The sequence below is a fragment of the Schistocerca nitens genome, chromosome 5 (genome assembly GCF_023898315.1).
Source record: "Schistocerca nitens isolate TAMUIC-IGC-003100 chromosome 5, iqSchNite1.1, whole genome shotgun sequence".
NCBI classification, from domain to species: Eukaryota; Metazoa; Arthropoda; class Insecta; order Orthoptera; family Acrididae; genus Schistocerca; species Schistocerca nitens.
The window spans coordinates 481373299-481398405 of record NC_064618.1 but is presented as its reverse complement, the minus strand read 5'-3'; the positions used below and the strand labels follow the sequence as shown (position 1 = coordinate 481398405).

General features: G+C 43.4%; 1 protein-coding gene across 1 annotated transcript in view; it reads right to left on the bottom strand.

Annotated features, from left to right (window-relative positions):
• Positions 1-25107, bottom strand: part of LOC126259790 (DNA polymerase epsilon catalytic subunit 1) — a 331065-nt gene that overhangs the window by 150792 nt on the left and 155166 nt on the right. Inside the window, exon 21 of the mRNA XM_049956798.1 lies at positions 21837-22069. Coding sequence (XP_049812755.1) covers positions 21837-22069 — 233 coding nt within the window. The remainder of the gene's footprint in view (positions 1-21836; positions 22070-25107) is intronic.

Here is a 25107-nt window from a genome sequence, read left to right as displayed (position 1 = left end):
CAAAATTCAAGCTTTCGCAACAAACTGTTGCCTCATCAGGAAAGAGGGAAGGAGAGGGAAAGACGAAAGGATGTGGGTTTTAAGGGAGAGGGTAAGGAGTCATTCCAATCCCGGGAGTGGAAAGACTTACCTTAGGGAGAAAAAAGGACGGGTATACACTCGCACACACACACATATCCATCCACACATATACAGACACAAGCAGACATATTTAGAGACCATATATATATATATATATATATATATATATATATATATATATATATATATATATATATATATATATATATATATAGAGGGAAACTCTTTGCCTTTACAAATGTCTGCTTGTGTCTGTGTATATGTGGATGGATATGTGTGTGTGTGTGCGAGTGTATACCCGTCCTTTTTTCCCCCTAAGGTAAGTCTTTCCGCTCCTGGGATTGGAATGACTCCTTACCCTCTCCCTTAAAACCCACCTCCTTTCATCTTTCCCTCTCCTTCCCTCTTTCCTGACGAAGCAACCGTTTGTTGCGAAAGCTAGAATTTTGTGTGTATGTTTGTGTGTCTATCGACCTGCCAGCGCTTTTGTTTGGTAAGTCTCATCATCTTAAGATGATGTGACTTACCAAATGAAAGTCCTGGCAGGTCGACAGACACACAAACAAACACAAACATACACACAAAATTCCAGCTTTCGCAACAAACTGTTGCCTCATCAGGAAAGAGGGAAGGAGAGGGAAAGACGAAAGGATGTGGGTTTTAAGGGAGAGGGTAAGGAGTCATTCCAATCCCGGGAGCGGAAAGACTTACCTTAGGGGGAAAAAAGGACGGGTACACACTCGCACACACACACATATCCATCCACACATATACAGACACAAGCAGACATACATATATATATATAGGGAAACATTCCACGTGGGAAAAATACAGATGATGTGACTTACCGAACGAAAGTGCTGGCAGGTTGATAGACACACAAACAAACACAAACATACACACAAAATTCAAGCTTTTGCAACAAACTGTTGCCTCATCAGGAAAGAGGGAAGGAGAGGGAAAGACGAAAGGATGTGGGTTTTAAGGGAGAGGGTAAGGAGTCATTCCAATCCCGGGAGCGGAAAGACTTACCGTAGGGGGAAAAAAGGACGGGTACACACTCGCACACACACACACACATATCCATCCACACATATACAGACATAAGCAGACATACATATATATATAGGGAAACATTCCACGTGGGAAAAATACAGATGATGTGACTTACCGAACGAAAGTGCTGGCAGGTCGATAGACACACAAACAAACACAAACATACACACAAAATTCAAGCTTTCGCAACAAACTGTTGCCTCATCAGGAAAGAGGGAAGGAGAGGGAAAGACGAAAGGATGTGGGTTTTAAGGGAGAGGGTAAGGAGTCATTCCAATCCCGGGAGCGGAAAGACTTACCTTAGGGGGAAAAAAGGACAGGTATACACTCGCACACACACACATATTCATCCGCACATACACAGACACAAGCATATATATATATATATATATATATATATATATATATATATATATATATATATATATATATATATATAACAGAGGGAAACATTCCACGTGGAAAAAATATATCTAAAAAGAAAGATGATGGGACTTACCAAACAAAAGCGCTGGCAGGTCGATAGACACACAAAAAAACACAAATATACACACAAAATTCTAGCTTTCGCAACCAACGGTTGCTTCGTCAGGAAAGAGGGAAGGAGAGGGAAAGATGAAAGGATGTGGGTTTTAAGGGAGAGGGTAAGGAGTCATTCCAATCCCGGGAGCGGAAAGACTTACCTTAGGGGGAAAAAAGGACAGGTATACACTCGCACACACACACATATCCATCCACACATACAGACACAAGCAGACATATTTAAAGACAAAGAGTTTGGGCAGAGATGTCAGTCGAGGTGGAAGAGTAGAGGCAAAGAAGTTGTTGAGAGACAGGTGAGGTATGAGTGGCGGCAACTTGAAATTAGCGGAGATTGAGGCCTGGCGGATAACGAGAAGAGAGGATATACTGAAGGGCAAGTTCCCATCTCCGGAGTTCGGATAGGTTGGTGTTGGTGGGAAGTATCCAGATAACCCGGACGGTGTAACACTGTGCCAAGATGTGCTGGCTGTGCACCAAGGCATGTTTAGCCACAGGGTGATCCTCATTACCAACAAACACTGTCTGCCTGTGTCCATTCATGCGAATGGACAGTTTGTTGCTGGTCATTCCCACATAGAATGCATCACAGTGTAGGCAGGTCAGTTGGTAAATCACGTGGGTGCTTTCACACGTGGCTCTGCCTTTGATCGTGTACACCTTCCGGGTTACAGGACTGGAGTAGGTGGTGGTGGGAGAACCGCCCCCGGTGCAAAACCTGTCCCATGCACCCTCCCACCACCACCTACTCCAGTCCTGTAACCCGGAAGGTGTACACGATCAAAGGCAGAGCCACGTGTGAAAGCACCCACGTGATTTACCAACTGACCTGCCTACACTGTGATGCATTCTATGTGGGAATGACCAGCAACAAACTGTCCATTCGCATGAATGGACACAGGCAGACAGTGTTTGTTGGTAATGAGGATCACCCTGTGGCTAAACATGCCTTGGTGCACAGCCAGCACATCTTGGCACAGTGTTACACCGTCCGGGTTATCTGGATACTTCCCACCAACACCAACCTATCCGAACTCCGGAGATGGGAACTTGCCCTTCAGTATATCCTCTCTTCTCGTTATCCGCCAGGCCTCAATCTCCGCTAATTTCAAGTTGCCGCCACTCATACCTCACCTGTCTCTCAACAACTTCTTTGCCTCTACTCTTCCACCTCGACTGACATCTCTGCCCAAACTCTTTGTCTTTAAATATGTCTGCTTGTGTCTGTATGTGTGGATGGATATGTGTGTGTGTGCGAGTGTATACCTGTCCTTTTTTCCCCCTAAGGTAAGTCTTTCCGCTCCCGGGATTGGAATGACTCCTTACCCTCTCCCTTAAAACCCACATCCTTTCATCTTTCCCTCTCCTTCCCTCTTTCCTGACGAAGCAACCGTTGGTTGCGAAAGCTAGAATTTTGTGTGTATATTTGTGTTTTTTTGTGTGTCTATCGACCTGCCAGCGCTTTTGTTTGGTAAGTCCCATCATCTTTCTTTTTATATATATATATATATATATATATATATATATATATATATATATATATCAAATAATATGGATACTTATTTAACTCATATTATCTATATCTGAGGAATACAAGGAGCATATACCACCGTAACTCATATTATAAAGCACAGCTGAATATCCGGTTTTCAGAGATTTGGAGAAACTCTGTCATCATGAGGAAGGCAGGGTTGGTGGAAGGAAATGGAAGATTAGGATTTAACATCTCATCAAGAATAAGGCCATTAGAGGAAAATTCAAAACTTGGATGAATTAAGAGTGGCGAAGGAAACCAATCTTCTCCTTTTCAAAGAAACCATTATCAGTTTGGGTAAACCTAGGTAATCTTCAATCTAGATAACTGGTCAGGGATTTCAATCTGTTCCTCACGTGTGTGGGTCCAACAGAATGGGGAAGTAAATGATGTATGTATTTAATGGAAAAAAATTACCTGGAGAAATGTCAGATGTAAAGAAGAGGTTAGAGGTACATTGTAAATGTTTATGTTGGCATTCCACAGATAAAACAGCGATATTCACAATATCATTAAATCTTTTGCTGCATCTTCAATTAGTTTTCAATTTGAAATACATTTTCAATTCCCTGATATTTCTCTGATTTCCATACAAGTTTCACCATTTTTTCCCTGACAAATTTTGAGATCTCAAGGGTAAGTTAAGATGTCAGCTGATAATCTGTCTTTGCATCTATGGCACAAGAAACAATAGTTCAAACAGGGAGATAAAAAAAAACAACAACAACAACTGGCAAGCAGATGGCGTTTCCTGATGTGAGCAAACATCTTAAGTACTAACATCAACATCTTTCGTAATGAACTGTTTTTAGACGGAGAAAGCAATCCAAATTGTATATGTGTTTCATTAAGACCACTTAATGCATTTTATTTCAATAAAACTAAACAAAAATATGTGTTTCCTTGGAGTCGCAAGACAGATTTAAAATACCTTTACTGATTTAAGAAATAACCTCAGAAAAAAGTAGTCCTCTCGAAAGAGGTGTGTAAGGTGGGAAAGAATTGTGTAAACTAACACGGTAGGTGACTACCAATAAAATGTCGGTTCTACTATGCTCGTTATTGCTGGTTATTACCCACTGTGTTGTATCTATTAAACTACTTTTGAAGTGCCAAAATGTACTAGAACAAATAAAATGTCTATAAAATGCCACAATGTACAATGTAATTGCGTCGAGAGTGTTGCAATCCCTGAAATCCATCGCCCGTGGCTTCTGGCCTGCTGAGGAGTACCACAGTCCCAGGTTCATGGATAAATCGTGAAAATTCACTGCATTCCGCCACACAAAAACAGGCCTGGCCTGCGGGCAGAGCAGTGAGACTAGATCCGACAGGCAGAGCCTGCACATCAGTGGGAAAAGAAAGGCTTCAGGTTAGCAGGCCCAGTCCATTACAGATACCAGCAAAAACGGCCCGCAGTTTTGGCCCGTTGCGGAAATCCACTCGTGCTGCCAGCTATTCGTGAGCCACAGACAGCGTGTTGATGAAATGAGACAACGGTGATCAATCCGTGCAATCGATAACTTGTTCAAATACTCTGGGAATCGATAATAATGAGGATGGTAGCAATGCACTGTAAAGATGTTTGCTGAGCTGCATGACAGGCATGTAGAAAAGACACTCACACTCTCACAACTAAATTTTCAGCCACAGAAAACAAGAGCACACACACATACACACAATCACTCAGACACAACTCGTGTGCATACGACCGCCATCTCTGGCCGCTGCATCTACAGTCTCTGAGAATAAGATCTAAAGAAAGCACTCCTCAAAGCTCCCTGCCACTCATTGGCAGCTGCTGGGCTAGTGGCAAGAAGTGGTGGCAGCACTGACTGCAAGCTGAGGGGAGTGACAGGAAGGGGTCAAGCAGTAGTAATGAGGGAGTAGGGAAACGGCGAACGTACTCAGCTGCACATCTCAGTAAACAAATCATTTCATCTACTGAGACAGAAATGAGATTCTTCCAGTTTTTTCTTTTTTCAAATATCCCTGACTTCCCTAAAGTGTTTGAAATTTCCTGAAATTCCCCGATTTACAAAACCTGTGGCAACCCTGTTATATAGCCCTTCTATATATTTAATAGAGTGCTCAAAATATTAATAATGCTCTAAAGAACACAAAAGTAAAAATTTATCATTTTCAGAGGCTAATCAATCAGATTCACATGGATTCTAATTGTATTTCTCTGAACATCCGGCACTTTTTAATAACTGAATATCACTCTTTACAAATTTAAACATTTTTTGAACAGAGCATGCTTTCGTAGTTCAGTGTCACCTGGAGTTCGGCCTCGAATAAATTTGTTTTTTGTGTAACACCACTTATTCTCCACGAATAAAATGATCGACTCCACAAAGGCATCGGAATCAGGGATACTGAACAAAAATTCTATCGCTTTGGAAACATTCGACACACTTTGCTCAGGTACTGAAGAAAATAATTTATGCCAGTCTGTAATATAAACACCGTCTTTGTCCACAAGTCTGCTAAGATAAAATCACTGACTGCTGAACTCCCGACACAGGTCATCTGAGCAAATATCTTTACTGATGTGAAACAGTTCTGCAGCCTTTTCAAAATCTTTAACTCTATCCCTTCCTACAGAGAAAATGCTGCAAGGGATGCATAGGGGCTGTCATCTGTCATATCATACCTTTTCGCTTTTTGCAAATACTGAAGCATACTGCTATAAAAACAATCAAGGTCGTCAGTTACTTTTTCTATAACAGAATTGACAATCTATTTAGGAGTTGTTCTACTTTGATACCAAAAAAGTTGTCTTCCCTTCTCGGCTGAATTTTAAAATTCAGTAGTCGAATTTGTTTACTTGTCTCTAGTACACTTAAGTCAGACTTTCTAGTGTTTTAGCTACCATTTACAGCTAACTCATAACTGAAGAAACTATAACAAAGGTGATTTTCAAGAGTTTAAGTTTTAAGATTATATTCATTCCATAAAATATAACTTGTAATAGACTCAAATACAGAAATGGAGAATTATTCATGCCTGTTAAAAAATTAATGGAGGAAAAAACACTGGGAGAGAAAACAGTTCAATTCATTAAAAAGTCAGAATCTGGCAACTCTACCTGGAACTGTAATGAAAATCTCATAGCATTCTCACATGGAAAAGCAACAAGAATTTAAGAATGGCACAACACATTGAGAATATGACTAAAACCTGCTATCATGATAATCTTGTGCTTAAATTTTACAGAAAGTACACCATAATGTATTGAAATGCTAATGAGGAAAACTTATAAAATTCTAAGATGCAGTTCTGTCTGGTCAGAACATATTAGGAGATCAAATGAAGTACCAACTCTTATTTAAAGCAACCAAAACCTATATCAACAACAGTGTGTTTGTGTGATACACTAATACTTCTTTACCTCTCTGTGGTGTGAATTCAATCACAGTACTGAAGTAGTCCTAACTGACATTTTGCCACACTTTACAAAGAACAAATTCGACCACTGTAATACAGTAATCATTGGAGGTACTGACCTAGTTGCAATATTGTGAGAAAATGAAACACCTACCACCATCCTTATGGTCTTATTTATTGTGTAGCTTCCGGTCACAGTTGACACTGAACATGTGCCCTATGTACATTGCATCAGTGGCCAACATAACTGGATTACACAGACTATCTATGACTGTGGTGTCAGCACTCCAACCATCCACTGCCAATTCAAACTGGTTGGCGACCTGACACCGTACTTACAGATAGTCTGTGTAAAGCAGATATGCTGTAGGTGTTTCATTTTCTTACAATAGTGAACAGCCATGGTTCCCCAAGACCTCCAATCAAAAGGATAGATACACAAAAGCTAGTTGCAATATATCTGCCGTTGCACATATGTTAGCCAATAATGGTTCTTATTTGCACCAATATTTTGCCCGGACTGTATTGGGAAGTTTAATGCCAAAGTTTAGTACTGTTTCATGTTAGACAATCTCCTAATATATAGTACAATTCAACACAAAGCATGACTAATGGGTTTCATTTTGGGTATCCCCTTCACAATGTAGCACTATCTATCTAAAAATTGTAAAAACAAGGGGGGGGGGGGGGGAGGGCGGTCATGGGATCACAGATCAAGAAGACTGTAAAAGAAGTCCCAACCACAACCAACCTGCTCCTGCTCTAAGACTAAAGGAGAACCTTATATCTGAAAATAAAACCCACTTTCACGGAGGAAACCGAGGACCAGTTCAACCATCCATGGTTCGTTTGCTAATAATCCATTTAAGGAATCGAGATGACTATACTTATCACGAAGGGCCAAAAGATGGTGATATTCCACCAATATGTGAGACATCATCAGTATGGCTCCAAAACTACATTGTGGGGGCGGGTTGTTACACAGAAGGAAACAATGGGTGAGCCGGGTATGATCAGTGTGTAAACGGCAAAAAACAGTGGACTCCTTCCAAGAGGAGCAGAAGGAAGAGCAACAAACTGCAGTACACTCCTCGATCATGCGGAGTTTATTACTATGAGCAGTAGTGCTCCAGACGGCATTCCACTATTGGGCAGAGAGAGATTTGACGTAGATCTGCATATCGGCAGCACGGAATCATGAAAGGAGATGGGGGTAAATATCTGCTTCTCTAGCCAAACGATCAGACAGTTCATTCCCTGGGATGCCCACATGACTTGGGAGGAAGACGACTGAACAGCGGCATGCTCAAGGGCAGAGAGAAGATCATGGACAGCAGAGACCAAAGGGTGACGACAGTAGCATCGGTTGATAGCCTGCAGGCTGCTCACAGGGTCTGAACAAATTAAAACACTGTGGAGGAAGGCCTGAGAAACAAAAAGGAGGGGCCTGTGAATGGCTAGAAGCTCTGCTGTGGACCCACCACATGATCCCGGCAATAAATGGTGTTCAAAACCAGTAGGAAACGTGAAAGCGAATCTCACCTAATCGATTGTCTTACATCCATCAGTGTAAAAGACGGTGTCATCCTGGAACTCTGCAAGGATGGCACATACGAGACACCGGTGAACCATAGGAGCGACAGACCTTAGGACCCTGGAATAGATCTGTCCTAATCCGTGGTCTAGGACCCATCTATAAGGGAGGAAAGACACAGGGTGCCGTCCAGTGAATGGAGATGAAGATCCCGACAGAGGAAAGTGAGATGTATGCCAACCAGCAATCCCACCCATGGGCGGGTGTTAGGAGGGAGACACCCCTCATTGGCGAAGAGCACAGGGTACACAGGATGGTCAGGGAATTGGCGAATGGCGACTGCATAAGAAACAAGGAGTTGGCTCCATCGAATGAGTAGAGGGGCAAGCCCCGCTTCTGTGAGGAGACTATCAACAGAACTAGGGCGAAAGGCACCAGTAGCCAGATGCACCCCACAATGATGGACAGGGTCAAGGAGTTTCAAAGTGGAAGGAGCTGCTGAGCCATAAACCTGACTACCATAATCTAGTCTGGACAAGGCCAGAGCATGGTAAAGATGGAGAAGAGTGGAATGGTCTGCACCGCAACATGTGTGTGCCCCAGTGGAGAGCATTAAGCTTCCGCATACATGTAGTCTTTAGGTGGCGAACGTGGGGCAGCCATGTCAGCTTGTTACCAAACATAAGACCCAAGAAATGGGACTGTGCTACAAAATCGAGGAGCTAGTTGCCTAAATAAAGTTCTGGATCGGGGTCAACGACAAAATTGCATAACCCGAGTCTTGGAGGGAGAAAACTGGAAGCCATGGGCAGTAGCCCACACAGAGGCCCATCAGATGGCACCTTGGAGCTGGCGCTCAGCAGACGCTACCGAATGGGAGCTGCACCAGATGTAAAAATCATCGACACACAATGCTGGGGGAATCAGAGGCCCAACAAAGGTCACAAGCCCATTGATGGCATTGAGGAAGAGTGTGACTCTTAGTACAGAACCCTGTGGGATACCATGCTCCTGAATCTGAGGGGTGCTGAGTGAAGTGCCAACTTCAACCCGGAAAAGCCGGCGAGATAAAAACTTGCGGATAAAAATCAAAAGGGGAACACGGATGCCCCAGTCACGAAGGGTAACTAAAATGTGATGGCACCAAGCCTTGTCATACGCCTTAATTAGGTCAAAAAAGACCGCAACAAGGTTCCGGTGGTGAGTAAAAGCCTGTCGGATGGCTGATTCCAATCGGAGTAAATGGTCAGCTGGAGATCACACTGCCCGGAAGCCACACTGATACAGGGACAAAAGGCCACGAGATTCGAGTACCCTACATAATCTGAAGCTGACCATCCTTTTGAGCAGTTTGCAAAGTACATTTATCAGGATAACTGGGCAGTAGGTGTCGAGAGATGTTGGGTTTTTTCTGGGTTTAAGAACGGGGATAACCATACTGTCTCGCCATTGGGACGGAAAAGTACCCATGAGCCAAATGTAGTTGAAGAACCTGATGAGCTGTTGCCTCTGGGGAATGTCCAAGTGCCGGATCATCTGGTTGTGGATGGAATCCAGGTCTGGGGCTGTGTCTTGTGAAGAGCTAAAAGCCTGCAACAAATTCCCATTCAGTGAAGTGTGCATTATAGGGCTCAATGTGGAGCAGGATGAAACGGGGTGGGGGGTCTGTTCAACTCTGCATTTCTGCCAGAGAAAGGCAGCAAGGTAGGAAGAGGACGACATTGCCATTGCAAAGTGTGTCGCACGGTATTCTGCGAGGACCAATGGATCAGTGCACAGAGTACCTTGGAGGTTCAGACCCTGGATGGTTAACTGTCACTGGCAGCCCAGAAGACTACGAAGCTTGGACCAAACCTGCGATGAAGAGGCATACGTCCCCAGGGAGGAAACATAGCGCTCCCAGCATTCCTTTTTACTCCACCTAATAAGGCAATGAGCCTTTGCATGGAGACGCTCAAAAGCGAGTAGGTTGGTCTGTAAAGAGTGTCGCTTAAATCACTGCAGCACCTGCAGCAGTCCTGGACAGCGACTGCAATATCCTTGTTCCACCACGGCACCGACTGACAAGGAGGGGGATCTGTGGATAGGGGAACATCAGGCCCAGCAACATGAAGAATAGTGGCAGAAATGCCTTGCACGACTACATCAATAGAATTTGAAAGGGAGGAGTCAAAGTGCACAGCAGACGTATATAAAGGCAATGGGCCTGGCGGAATGCCCAATGTGGGGACCTGTCTGCCGGGCAGCAGCAGGGAAGTAATAGAATCACCAGAAAGTGGTCACTGTCACAAAGGTCATCATGGGATGACCAATGTAGGAAAGCCACAAGGGCAGGGGAGGAGATTGTGAGATCGATAGCAGAGAAGGTGCCATGAGTGGCACTGATACGGGTAGGGGAACCATCATTGAGGAGACACAAATCAAGGTCCGTGATAAGTTGGTCAATTAGGATACCCTACTCATTGAAGTGACACTCCCCCACAGTGGATGGTGGGCATTGAAGTCCACAAGGAGGAGAAATGGGGGCGGGAGTTGCTGGATTAAAGTAGACAGTACAACGTAAGGAAGTGGTCTACCTGGAGGGAGGTAAACATTGCAAATGGCTATTGCCAGAGTCATTTGCACTCAAACCACTATCACTTCCAAGTTGGTACGTATGGGGTTTCAGGCACTAATGACATCAGAGCGAACCAAAGTGCAGAACCCATCAGATGCTACCTCAGGGCCAGCATGCTTCTGACAGAATGCCCAATAACCACGAAAAGTTGGGAGAGTGGTCATGACGGAAATGTGTTTCTTGAAGAACGAGACAGAATGCATACTAGGAGGAGACAAGACATTGCATTTCTGGCTGGAGACGATAGTATCTGTTGTAATTCCACTTGATGACCGTGTGGCGAGAGTCTGAGGTAGAAGCTGAGGAGGAGGTCAGGTCACTCAGTCAGTAGCCGTCACTGACAAGGATGGGGTGATATCTACAAATAAGATGTCAGACTCACGTTGCAAGGAGGAAGGTAACACCTCCCGGGGCACCGGGAGCACCTTGTCTTGGGATTTATGTTTCTTCTTCTTCTCTTCCTGAGGTGGAAGAGGGCAGGGTACAAGGGAAGTACAGGCTTCTGCAAGATCTGGTATCCAAAGAGAGTGGGCAACCTTGGGGTGCACAGATGGTGAGCCTCATGACCAAGTGGTGGTAAGAGTCTTCTGGCCTGAGAGACGCCTGGGAGAGGGGTCCCGGGAAGGAGCCTGATCACCAGCAGATGTACAAGAAGGGGGGCACTTCTTTGGCCAGGAAGGGGGAGTGGCTCCCTGATGGGAGGTCATGGGAATTGCAAGGGAGGGGAGGGGAGAGAGGGGTGGGGCTGGGGAAGGACAAGGGAAGAGGGGGAAGTGAAGTAACAGACGCAAAAGTTGAAGATAGTGACACTGGATGGTGTCTCCCACACTTTTGGCGAGCCTCAGCATAAGACAAGTGATCCAGGGACTTGCATTCTTATATCTTCTTTCCTCTCTCGTATGCCGGGCAATCCGGCGAACGAGGGGAGTGGCGGTTAGCACAATTGACACACACAGGTGGCGGAACGCAGGGGCTTCCCTTGTGGCATTGGTGGCCACAGTCACCGCACAAAGGGTCCACTGTACAGCGGGAAGACATATGTCCAAAACGCATGCACCGAAAGCACCACATAAGTCGAGGGACGTATAGCTTCACATCACATCTGTTGCACATAACCTTGACCTTCTCTGGGAGGGTATCCCTCTTGAAAGCCAGAATGAAGACGCCAGTATCGGTGCGGTTGTCTTTGCGACCCTTCTGCACACATTGAACAAAATGAACGTCACGCTGCTCCAGATTAGCCTGGACATCCTCATCAATTTGCAGGATGAGGACCCTATGAAAAATTACTCCCTGGACCATATTCAGAGATGTTGGGGAGTGATAGACACCGGGACATTACCAAGAGGATCACAGGCCTGAAGAGCTGTGGATTGGGTGGTAGAAGAAGCTTTGATCAACAGTGAGCCCAACCGCATCTCACTAAGAGACTCCACTTCACCAAACTTGACCTCGATATTTTCCATGAAAAACAATGGTTTTCTGGCAGTGAATGTGTCCCCATCTGTCCTAGTACAGATGAGGTAATGGGGAAAGGGTTCCCTCCCGAGACGGTGAGCCAGGCCCCCCCTTCCATGGTGCAGCCAAGGAAGGGAAAGTCGTTGAGTCGTACTAAGCAGCATTCAAGGATTCTTCATCACTCGAAGAGACAGCCATTTGAGAAGGCCAGATGTTTGCAGGTTGATACGCTTCATGCACCAAGCATCCAAGCATACCACCCACTCCGACCAGGGGCTCTCCCCATGGGAACCACCCAGCTACAGCAAGGACTGCCTGGCACGGCGGCCATTTCTGGAAGTTCCGATGCTCCAAGGAGACAAGCAACCATGCCTTGGCATACACGGGGAGGGAACAGTTTAGATATGTGTAGTGTGAGCCCTGTGTTGTCAGGGGGCTCAGCCATATGGGTACATAACAGCCCCACCACACGGACTGGCTATAAGTGCTGGTGACCTAGCAGGGTGGAAGAGGGCTACAGTGGGGAAGGGAGAGGAATCCACGCCATAGATTCTATGGAGTGGGTTCTTCCCCATATGGCTCACACTAAAAACAGGAAATTTTGAAATGGAGATCAAAACTCAAATGGGGACCTAAATGCCAAAAATTATGAAAGAACATGCAAAAAGAACAAAATTGCAACCAATACAGGAAACCAGGTGAACAGCCAGGTGGACATAAATCAGAACACCAAGAGAGGGGAAGGAGATGGTAATAGGAAAGGAGCAAGGATAGGGAGGGAGGGGGGCAGGGTGAAGGAAATGCAGCCAGGTAATGAAGAATGGGCCACGATAGCTCAGGGCCCTGTGTGTGCCACACACAAACTCACGAAAGAACCTTGAGCAGCCTGGTGGACCGGCGTTTTGATTGGTGGTTGCATTACTGCTTGTAATCAGTGGAAATCAGTGACTGAAAAACCAGGCGGCAGTTGTGACATGGTGTTGTTTTCCTGCTTTCTAGCACCAGTTGCGGTGCATCAGTACTCTATGTACCTACGGCCGATGCGGTCTCCTGTGTGTCTGAGTGTATTACTTCACGTAAGCTGTCATCCGGTAATGCTATTATTGCTGGCAGCCGAGATGTTGGAAGTCGGTACCTGTCTTCTCTGTTCATGTTTGAGGGCTGCTTGGCAAAATATCAGCGAGGAAGAACGTCATGTTGTTGCAGAAATGAAAAACAGCTCTCATATAGTAATAACACGAGTAGACAAGGGAAATGTGATCATTGTGTTGGACACGGAAGATTATAACAAACGAATGGAGGATCTTCTGAGTGAACCCATTTACAAGAAGCTTAAGGGAGATCCAAAGACCAAGATAATCGAATTGATGCAAGCAGATGAATCATCTCATAAGTTCCACAGGCACCATGGGTATATGGTGTACCGAAGGTCCATAAAGAGGCCTTTCCTTTACGATCAATTGTGAGTACCTTTAATTCGCCGACATACAGTCTAGCAGAGGAAATGGCTTGAATGCTCTGACATTTGGAGAGCCACACATATTCGTACATTAAGGGACTCCAGCCATTTTGTAGAACTTTTAAAAGAAAATCCTATCTCGGCCACAGACCCGATGGTTAGCTTTGACGTAAATCTTTATTCATGAATGTAGCAGTACAAGACATCACCAACATCTTAGAGGAAAACGACACATAGTATCTGTGAGCTAGTGCGCCACTGTTTAACGAACACCTGTTTCAGGTGGAAAGGGGAATTCTATGAACAGACAGAAGGTGCAGCTTTGGACTCCCCCATCTCGCCTATTGCAGCAGACGTCTTCATGGAAGCATTTGAAGAAACAGCACTCCAGTTTGCATCATTATACCCAGAATGTTGGCTCCGATATGTTGATGATACATATGTTACCTGGCCATATGGAGAGGAAGAGCTATGAAATTTCTACCAACACCTCAACCAGCAGCACAGCAGAATCCAATTCACTATGGAGACAGAAAAGAATGGGGTGCAGTCTTTCCTTGCTGTAGAAGTTTGCAGAAAGCCTGATGGTAAACTGGGCCATAGAGTATATAGGAAGCCAACCAGAATGGACAGGTACCTACACACCTTCTATTATCATCACCCTATGCAGAAGAAAGCCACACTGCACACTTTAACCAAGAAGGCTCACAGAATCAGCAAAACCTGAAGTCCATTTTTGGGGCCAATGGTCATGGGACGAAACTAATAGATAAACCATGGTGACAAAGAATGAAGGCAATAGAGGAGAGCAGAAGGAAGCACAAAACGTCACTGAATGGATGGGCTAAATTCTCCGCCAAGCAGGCATCAAGCAGAACAGCAACAGAATAAAAGATATTCTTCGCATAACAAAAGATGCAGTTGAGAAACTATAAGAGGAATTAAAACGAAACCCAGTTACTAGTGTAAAGTAATGGTAACAATTTTATTAACTCAAAAATGTAGTTATATAGTACACATACTCAAAAATAGTCGCCAAAACTATTGGCACATTTATCCCATTGCGACACTAGCCAGTCGATTCCATCCTTGAAGAAGCTTTTAGGGTGCTGTCGGATCCAGACCTGGACCCAGTCACACATTTCATCTCCGTTGCGAATCAATGTCTGCGAATACCTTGTTTCAGAGGCCCAAACACATGAAAGTCACACAGTGAAAGGTCGGGACTGTATAGCGGATGTTCCAGTGTTTCCCACCGAAACTGCTGGAATGTTGTCTTCACCGCATTGGCCATGTATTGGCAGGCATTATCATGCAGGAGGATAATGCTATTCCCTCCCAGGGGACACCGCCTTGTAGTAGGCACCTTCAGTGCGAGATGGGAGGGCTTGCGTGCTTCCATTAAGTTGAGAGTTGTGCCGGCAGTAGCAGAGCTATTGGCAGGGTCACCCAAGCTGATTGGTCTTGACTGAAGAGCCAGTTGAAGTGTGTCCTACAACATAGGGCAGGGAGTGCTCTAGAGGTGTAGTGAAGCCAGTTTCTCCAGGGGAGAAAACCTAATAAAAATCCTCCAGGATCCCAAAGATCAGAAGCTCGATGGATTAGCAGATGATGACATGGCACAGATCTTGGACAACGAGTGGTTCAAAAGTTGAAAATTGATCTTCGAACTGGTACCTGGAATGTTCGATCTTTATATAGCCCAGGCTCCCTAAAGAAATCCGATGGACAGTGAGTGGGTATTGGAAAAGAAAGAGGGCACTATGCTCTATAGCTGTGATGATAACAGACGAGTTTGGTGCAGGTTTCCTTTTTCATAAATATCTGCAACATTTGGTGATGAATTTTACATCCATTTACCCAAAGCTATCAGTAATTATAATTAAAGGAAGATTCTTTAATTTAGTATAACTAATGGACATAAGCCTACAGAAGAATCTACTGGAAACCTAAAAGATGATTTCTATGATGCCCTTGAAAAAGCTTATGGTAAGTGTCAAAGGAATGACATCAAGATCGTGCTGGGTGATTTTAATGAACAACTTGGAAGAGGAGACATGTTTCAGCCCATAATTGGAGTCCATAATAAACATGGATCCATTAACAATAATGGAATACGATTGATCCTCTTCACAGCCTCCTGGAATATGATAGTGGGATCTACCAGGTTTCCCCATAAGGAGATACACAAGGGCACATGGAAGTCACCTGATGGTGGCACCATTAACCAAACTGATCATGTACTGATAGGCCAGAGGCATAAATCTAACTTGTTGGATGTTTGCACCTTTCGTGGCCCTAACGTGGATTCAGATCATTTTCTTGTAATGGCCAACATAAGAGCAAGGATATCAAATGCTCAAAAAGAAAGACATACTAGGAAAGAATGGTACAATATTGCAGCACTGCAATTAACAGAAACTTGTGAATCGTACTGCCAGAAAGTTTCTCTGGCCCTAGAATAATAACAAGGAACAATGTGAGACAGTAATGACATAGAACAAAAATAGCCGACTATAAAAAGAGCTATAGACATTTCAACTAAGGAAACATGAGGGATGTAGAGAAAATCAATACGGCCCACATGGTTTGATGAAGAGTGTAAGAGAGTGACTGAAGAAAAGAACACTGCATACCAAAATTCATTACAGGCGAACTGCACAAGAAGCTTGTTGGAGGATTATCAAGAGAAAAGGAGGATTGAAAAGATGACACAGCACCGAAAGTAAAGGAAATGGACTAAGGCTGAAATACAATGCATGGAATTGCCGAAGAAGAATGAAACAAGGAATTTCTTTGAAAAAGTAAACAATGCTAGAAGACAATTTGCTCCAATAACCAGCTAGATTAGAGATGAAGAAGGAAACATAATAAGAGAGAGAAAACAGACTGGAAAGATGGCGAAGATACTTTAATGACCCGCTCAATCAAGAGACAGAGCAAGCAGAGGATATCTCTAATGACTGTGAGCAAAGATTGGATGATGAACAGCCACTGGATGGCCTAGGGTTAAAGGACATTAAAAAACCTTTAAGAATAACAAGTCACCTGGCACTGACAGCATTCCTGCAGAATTGTTAAAATGTGGAGCAACATTAGAGCAGTCTGTTTGAACTTATCAGTCTCATATGGGAACAGGAAAGGATACCAGCTGAATGGAATGGAGGAATATTGTGTCCCATGCATAAAAAGGGCAATCAAAAGGAGTGTAGAAGCCACCATGGGATCACCCTCCTGAAACTGGGGTACAACGTGTCATCTAATATTATTTTTGATCGGCTACTCCCACAGGTGGATAAAGAAACTGGAATATAACAAAGCAGATTTCGATGAGGAAGGTCAACAATAGACCAGATTTTCAACCTACACCAAATTTTAGAAAAAAACTGTTGAATATAGAATTGGAATACATCACCTCTTTATTGACTTTAAGGCTGCATATGACAGCATCAATAGAAACCAGTTGTTTCCTGCCTTACAGGAGGTGGGGATACATGGAAAGCTCCTGAGAATGGTTAAAATGATGATGTCTGACGTAAGAAGCTGCATTCAAGTTCGAGGAAATTATTGAGACTCCCTGTAAATAAAACATGGGCTACGTCAAGGAGATGCATTAGCACGCTTGTTATTTAATGTAGCGCTCAAGAAGATGGTTAGGGAAGCAGACCTACAGACCAGGGGCACCATTTTCTACAAGTCAGTGCAGATTTTAGCATATGCAGATGACATAGACATCATAGCACAGACAGTATCAGCACTTAAAGAAGCTTTTACATCCTTAAGTCAAGCAAGTAGGAAGGTGGGTCTTCTGACTAATGAAGGCCAGCCACATGGCCTGTGGGAAAGCATATCAACCCAACATCCTGTCAACTTTCAATGTGAATGGATATACACTTGAAAGAGTTGATAGCTTCAAGTATCTTGGTTCCACAGTCACTTGCTTTAATGATATCTCAACTGAAATTAAGGTTAGGCTGATATCAGCAAATAAGGCATATTTCACCTTGAGTAATTTATCCCGGTCAAGACTCCTCAGCCATTCAACAAAATTCACTATTTATAAAAGCCTTGTTAGACCAGTTCTAACTTATGCTTAGGAAACATGGCCCTTGAAGGAAACCGATACAAGGCTGCTCGACGGATTTGAGAGGAAAGTTTTGAGGAGAATAATTGACCCTGTGTATGACAGAGAACAAAGGAGGAAAAGGTACAATGCAGAATTGTACACTATATATGCTGATGCTTCTGTAACAAAAATCATATGATCAGGAAGGATAAGATGGGCAGGTCACATGGCAAGAATGGAGAAGTCTGAGGTGATAAAGAAGATTCTCTGTGGTAATCCAGAGGGACAGAGAGGGCGAGGTCGACCTCGAGCAAGATGGATGGCTGGAGTGGAAGAAGACCTATGGAAGCTCGAATGCAGAAACTGGAGGGTAGCATGTGACCGTGATGGATGGCGGTAGCTTATTGGGAAGGCCGAGGTTCATCCCGGACTATAGTGCCACAGAAGAAGAAGAAGGATACCACCATTGGACAACATGCCTTGGTGTTTCGCCTTGATGGCTCGTCTGAGGTTCTGTAAAGTGGTTTGATAATGTTGGGCATTGAAGGTGGTTCCCCGTTACAGGAACTTGACAAGCAGTGGGCCCTTGTGGTCAAAAAAGGACATCATGACCTTACCAGAACTGGTGTGCACAGCCTTTGATTTCTTTGCAGGTGGTGAAGACAGATGTTTCCACTGCTTGCTCTGACGCTTGCTTTCCAGTTCAAAATTGTGACACCACGTTTTGTTACCTGTGACAATACGCAACAGAAAGCTGTATTCCTCCTCATGATAATATTGCACATGAGTCAAAGATAGCGCCATTTGAGTATTGTGCTGTTCAGCGGTCAGTTGGTGGGGAATCCACTGTGCACAGATCTTTTGAAAGATTTGCATGTTCAGTAGTGGACGATAACTTGTGTGACTGCTTTCTCTTCGGCGTGAAACCATATTGGCGCTATGCAACATCAAATTGTGTGCACGTGTCAGTCTCTCTACCAATAGATGGCGCCATGATATCTGTAGTTACGTGGTGCAACCTTATGTGTAAGGCAATGGTAGACGTAATGACCAGGTTTCATTTGAATGAACCACACACATGCTGCTGGTGTTTACGAAATCAAGTGCAAATGTAGATTAGTATATGTAGGTGAGCTGAGGCGACCCATCAGCACATGGTTATCTGCACATGGAAGATGTATCTGACTAAGACATCACACAAGGATGGGCGCAGCCAACAGATTGATTTAGGAGAAGCTCCGTACTAATGAAATAGCCTCTTAGAAATAGCCGAGCGATCCGCTGACATGAACAGAGAAGACGGGTACCGACTTCCAACGTTTTGGCTGCCAGCAATAATAGTGTTACGGGGCGACAGCTTATGTGAAGCAATACACACAAGTGCACGAGAGACTGCAGCGGTTACAAGTACCGGATGATCAAAAAGTCAGTATAAATTTGAAAACTGAAGAAATCACGGAATAATGTAGATAGAGAGGTACAAATTGACACACATGCTTGGAATGACATGGGGTTTTATTAGAACAAAAAAAAAAATACAAAAGTTCAAAAAATGTCCAACAGATGGCGCTTCATCTGATCATAATAGCAATAATTAGCATAACAAAGTAAGACCAAGCAAAGATGATGTTCTTTACAGGAAATGCTCAATATGTCCACCATCATTCCTCAACAATAGCTGTAGTTCAGGAATAATGTTGTGAACAGCACTGTAAAGCATGTCCGGAGTTATGGTGAGGAATTGGCATCAGATGTTGTCTTTCAGCATCCCTAGAGATGTCGGTTAATCACGATACACTTGCGACTTCAGGTAACCCCAAAGCCAATAATCACACGGACTGAGGTCTGGGGACCTGGGAGGCCAAGCATGACGAAAGTGGCGGCTGAGCACACGATTATCACCAAACGATGAGTGCAAGAGATCTTTCACGCGTCTAGCAATATGGGGTGAAGCGCCATCCTGCATAAACATCGTACGTTCCAGCAGGTCTTTATCAGCCAGGCTGGGGATGATACAATTCTGTAACATATCGGCATACCGCTCACCCGTCACGGTAGCAGTTACCAAACCAGAATCACGGATTTCCTCGAAGAAAAAAGGCCCGATAATGGCAGATGTGGTAAATCCAACCCATACCATGACTTTCTCGTCGTGTAATGGAGTTTCCACAACAGTTCTAGGATTTCCAGTAGCCCAAATTCTGCAGTTGTGGGCCTTGACAGACCCTCGGAGCATGAAATGAGCTTCGCCGGTACACAACACGTTACTCAACCAATCATCATCTTCCGCCATCTTTTGAAATGCCCACACCACAAATGCCCTCCGCTTCGCTACTGTAAATCGCCAGGTAACAGTTCATGATGCCGATGGATTTTGTACGGATAGCATCGGAGGGTACGCCTAAGTGCCAACCAAACAGTAGTGTATGGAATGCCGGTGCTACGTGCGACTGCACAAGCGCTGACTTCCCCATGCATAGACGAACCTGCTACAGTATCCATTTCTTCCTGAACTGTCTCAGCAGCATTACACCTTGTGCTCGGTCGCCCACTATGGGGTCTATCGTCTAAACAACCCGTGGCTTCGAACTTCAAAATCATTCTCGCCACAGCTGCATTTGTCAACGGAGCTTTACCCGTTCGAATCCCCTTCCTATGGCGATAGGATCGTAACACCGAACTAGCACATTCCCCATTCTGATAATACAGTTTCACTAAAAGCGCCTTTTCAGGTAACGTCAATATGCTACGACTGCTGGCGCATCTGATTCTCTCTCTCATTACAGCTCCTTTTACACACGATTGTCATGCACAGTCACTGACGTTTTGCTGTCCAGCGCCATCTGTCGGACATTTTGTGAACTTCATTTTTTTTCTTCTTCTTCTTCTTCTTCTTCTTCTTCTTCTTCTAATAAAACCCCATGTCATTCCAAGCATGTGTGTCAATTTTTACCTCTCTATCTACATTATTCCATGGTTTATTAAGTTTTCAAATTTATACTGACTTTTCGATCACCCGGTACATAGAGTACTGGCACACCTCAGCCGGTGCTAGAAAGCAGGAAAACAATGCCTTGTCACATGTGCCATTTGGTTTCCCACTTGCTGATTTCCACAATCACAGCAGTAATGCAAACACCAATCAAAACATTGGATTTCCACCAATGAAAAGCACCAATAAAAAGAAATAATAAAAGCACCAATAAAGAACTTCCAACATTCCTCCCCTTGTCCTTAACAGCCTATCAGACTCAAATAACAGCCACATCTGCAGGTGTTTAAGAAACAAAGTTTTCTCATTCACCAGTAAACAAAAACAGCCTGAAGGAGGGTCACTTGGAACAGGGACTGAAATGTCGGTACTTTTACATATTGACTATGCTGTCACAAAAAAAACACACACACACACACACACACACACACACACTTACTGTGACAATGGCGGTGGAAGCCTTACGTTTATAAGTTACAAATAGTCTGGCTGTAAATTTTCAATACATAATCTTCTCACCGAGCGAGGTGGCGCAGTGGTTAGACACTGGACTCGCATTCGGGAAGACGACGGTTCAATCCCACGTCCGGCCATCCTGATTTAGGTTTTCCGTGATTTCCCTAAATCGCTCCAGGCAAATGCCGGGATGGTTCCTTTCAAAGGGCATGGCCGACTTCCTTCCCCATCCTTCCCTAATCCGATGAGACCGATGACCTCGCTGTCTGGTCTCCTTCCCCAAACAAACCAACCATAATCTTCTCAAGATGACCTCTTAGTACATCCGATTACTTAGAAGTGAATATACATTCATGAAAATACACTTTGGGGCAGTCCAATGGTCCCAATTATCAGTCATGCATCCATTTCCTAAAAGTAGTTTCATTCAATCAAATAATTTACAACTCCTCTGTAAGTTTTCATGCATTGGTATAAGGTAGAGTACATCATGAATAATTTCAAAAGCAACACTCTAAAATCAGTGCAAAATATCTGTACTGTTTTCATGAGCTATGTTTCTAAAAACTGCATGGGTGTTCTCTTCCTAAGGTTCCTCAAGGCCAGCAGGCAGTAAGAGAAACAATAATAAATAAATAAATAACAAGCCTTACTGATTATGTTGCTGGAAAAGTTCATCAGGGACTGTGTACTCATAGAGATTGAAAACTGGTCTTGATCGAGGCAAAATACGATTGCATTTGCGCCACAGTGCTGATTCTGGTTCTTCCCGAGGTGTTCGCTGATTTACATAGAAAATGCGTGGCACTATGAGGCGTATTTGATGCAGCTCACTACCCACCAGGGCCCATGCCTTGAATGCTCCAGGCTGGTTCATTTCAGAAATCTAGAAATTAAATAAAAACTGACATTAAGCTAATAATTATCATTTACATTAAATTTCTTATAAGAGTTGACCAAACAGATAAAATAGAGAATAAAATGAGTTGTTGTTGTTGTGTATGCAGCATCAGACAACCAAGTGCCTGTCACACATAAATAGCATTCAGTTAAAGTGTACAACAACATATTATTTATTTATTTTAATTGCAGGTCTAAAATTATGACAAAATATTACAAAGATGGGTAGTATCAACATTGGGGAAGAAAATTCCAATGTAGTTATATAATCAATGAATCAGTCACTTGGTTGCATGTTCCGCACAATCTCTTGCTGTGAAGTGGAAGGAGCCAGTCTTCCAATTATACAGCACAGTGGCAACATGCTTACCATTTACAAGATTCTTTTCAGCCACTTTTTCCTCCGCAATTGCATGTTCTCTCTCTCTCTCTCGCTCTCGCTCTCTCTCTCTCTCTCTCTCTCTCTCTCTCTCTCTCTCTCTCCCCCCCCCCCCCCCCAAATCCCTCACACACACACACACACACACACACACACACACACTATATTATTACCCAATCAATTATGAAATTATTCTATGGAATATGGAGTAGAAGGAGTTGTCATGTAGAAATTATACCAGTTTGGTTTTAAGTTAATTTTAGAATTTGTTAAATTTTTTACATCACACAAGTGCTTGAAACTGATAAACTGGTATTGTTCACATATACTTCATATAACAGTGAGCTGGAACTAAAACAAAGAGGACTGTTTCTCATAACTTAGCAAAAAGCCTTGCAGAAGTTTCATGTCTGTCTTGTTACACAAACAAAGACAAAGATTCTATTTTGAATTAACTGGTGAAATGTACTTGCAAAAGATACCTTCTCAGTGAAACCTGCTGCTACTACAAGAAAGGAACTGAACAATCAAAAACCCAGGATGAAATAAGGACAATATTATGAAAACAATAGAATGCTATTCATCACATAGCAGAGATAGTGAGTTGCAGACAGGTACATCACAAAGATTGCTAAACACATTAGCTTTCAGCCAGAAGGTTTTTTTCCAAAATACACAAAACACACACACAGCTGACACACACATGACCACTGTCTCTGGCTGCCGCAACCAATCCCTGTCCCTGGCAGGCAGTGACAGAAGTCATGGGTGTGTGAGCCGCATTTGCACGAATATGTATGTGTACGCTGTCTATTTTGGAAGAAGACCTTCTGGCCGAAAGCTAAAATGTTTAGCAGTCTTTTTGTTGTGCCTGTCTGTGACTCAACATCTCTGCTATATAGTCAATAGCAATCTGTCTTTTTCCCTTTCGATAGTTGCACATGGGGTCTGAAGATGGCATGTCGAATTGTTGAAACTGGTAGCAAAAATAAAGTAAAATAACTTCTCGATATGCATGGCTGGCACTAGTCAGAATTTGTTGTTAGTATACTTTACAGAAGTAGCCTGCAGAGGTTGCTTCTGCCTGCCAATAAAGTAGGGTGAATCACCCCACATCCCTGGACGCTGCGCTTCATGTTGGGACCTGCTATGTGTATGTATGAAATATTCCTGATGTTCAGTGTCCAATGTATGTTACCACCACTACCTGGTGCTCCCCAGAAATATTAATTTGCAGCCAGTCAAAATCTCATGCTTTCTACTGAAATCCACCCAATGCTCAGTGCAACTTCATGTGTCTATGGAAAGCATTAAGAAATATGGGGGTATTAACTGACACTGAGTAGTAGTCCTCTTTAGTCACATAAAAATTCTGTATGTGCAACTTCTGGTCATAAATGGCAAGACATGAAATCAAATGGATTTCTTAACATCACTAACAAATTTGAAGTTGTATTGCTGTTGTTATGGTGATATAGCATAGCACTGCAGACAATAAAACTGAAATTAACAAACTGAAATTAATAGGAATTGCTAGGAACTTAGATTGGATAGAACAACATTTAATATTTTTGAAATCTAAAAGAGGGACTCATGAAAATCACATGAACTTAGAAATCAGTACATGATATAATGGTTTGTTTTGAGTTTGAACTTCCTCATTTGAAAGTCCTCCTACACTAACCAAAGAACATACCTTTTTTTTTTCCTAAATTTTATAATTAAGAAAACAATACAACTCAAAAATGCTGTTCCATAATATTTCAAATTTTAGAAAACAAATCTTTATAAAATCTTGGATACACTCTTGTAGCACTAATTTCTCTGTGGAAAAAAAATATACTTTTACTACAAAAAGTTGTTAATGTTAACTGAATTTCTCGAAATTTCTTGGTGGGCTTTAACGACCAATGGGGGTAGTACTGCATACCTAAAATTCCACTCAAAACCTTCATACAAGAGTCTTTCTATAGGTATCTTGGACAATGGCAAAGGTCCCGAGTTCGAGTCTCGGTCTGGCACACAGTTTTAATCTGCCAGGAAGTTTCATATCAGCACACACTCCGCTGCAGAGTGAAAATCTCATTCTGGAAACATCCCCCAGGCTGTGGCTAAGCCATGTCTCTGCAATATCCTTTCTTTCAGGAGTGCTAGTTCCACAAGGTTTGCAGGAGAGCTTCTGTAAAGTTTGGAAGGTAGGAGATGGGATACTGGCAGAAATAAAGCTGTGAGGACAGGACAGGGCGTGAGTCGTGCTTGGGTAGCTCAGTTGGTAGAGCACTTGCCCATGAATGGCAAAGGCCCCAAGTTTGAGTCTCGGTCCAGCACACAGTTTTAATCTGCCAGGAAGTTTAATATCAGCGCATGCTCCGCTGCAGTGAAAATCTCATTCTGGTAGCAGGTCATCTACTGGACATGAAATGAAAAAGACAATTACGGTAAGCAATGTTTCAGCTCTTTCTCTAATGTAAGGAGGGAAACTAAGTTGCCTTCCTCCGGAAATCATAATATTATTCTGTATGCCAGCTTTGATTAAATTAACTATTGAGGCTTTTCTTTGCTGGACTATTAAGCTGCAGCATCATGCTATTGTGTCTTTGGTTGTTACAAGAGGTAGTGTCCAGAGGCACTGCTAAAGTGGACTC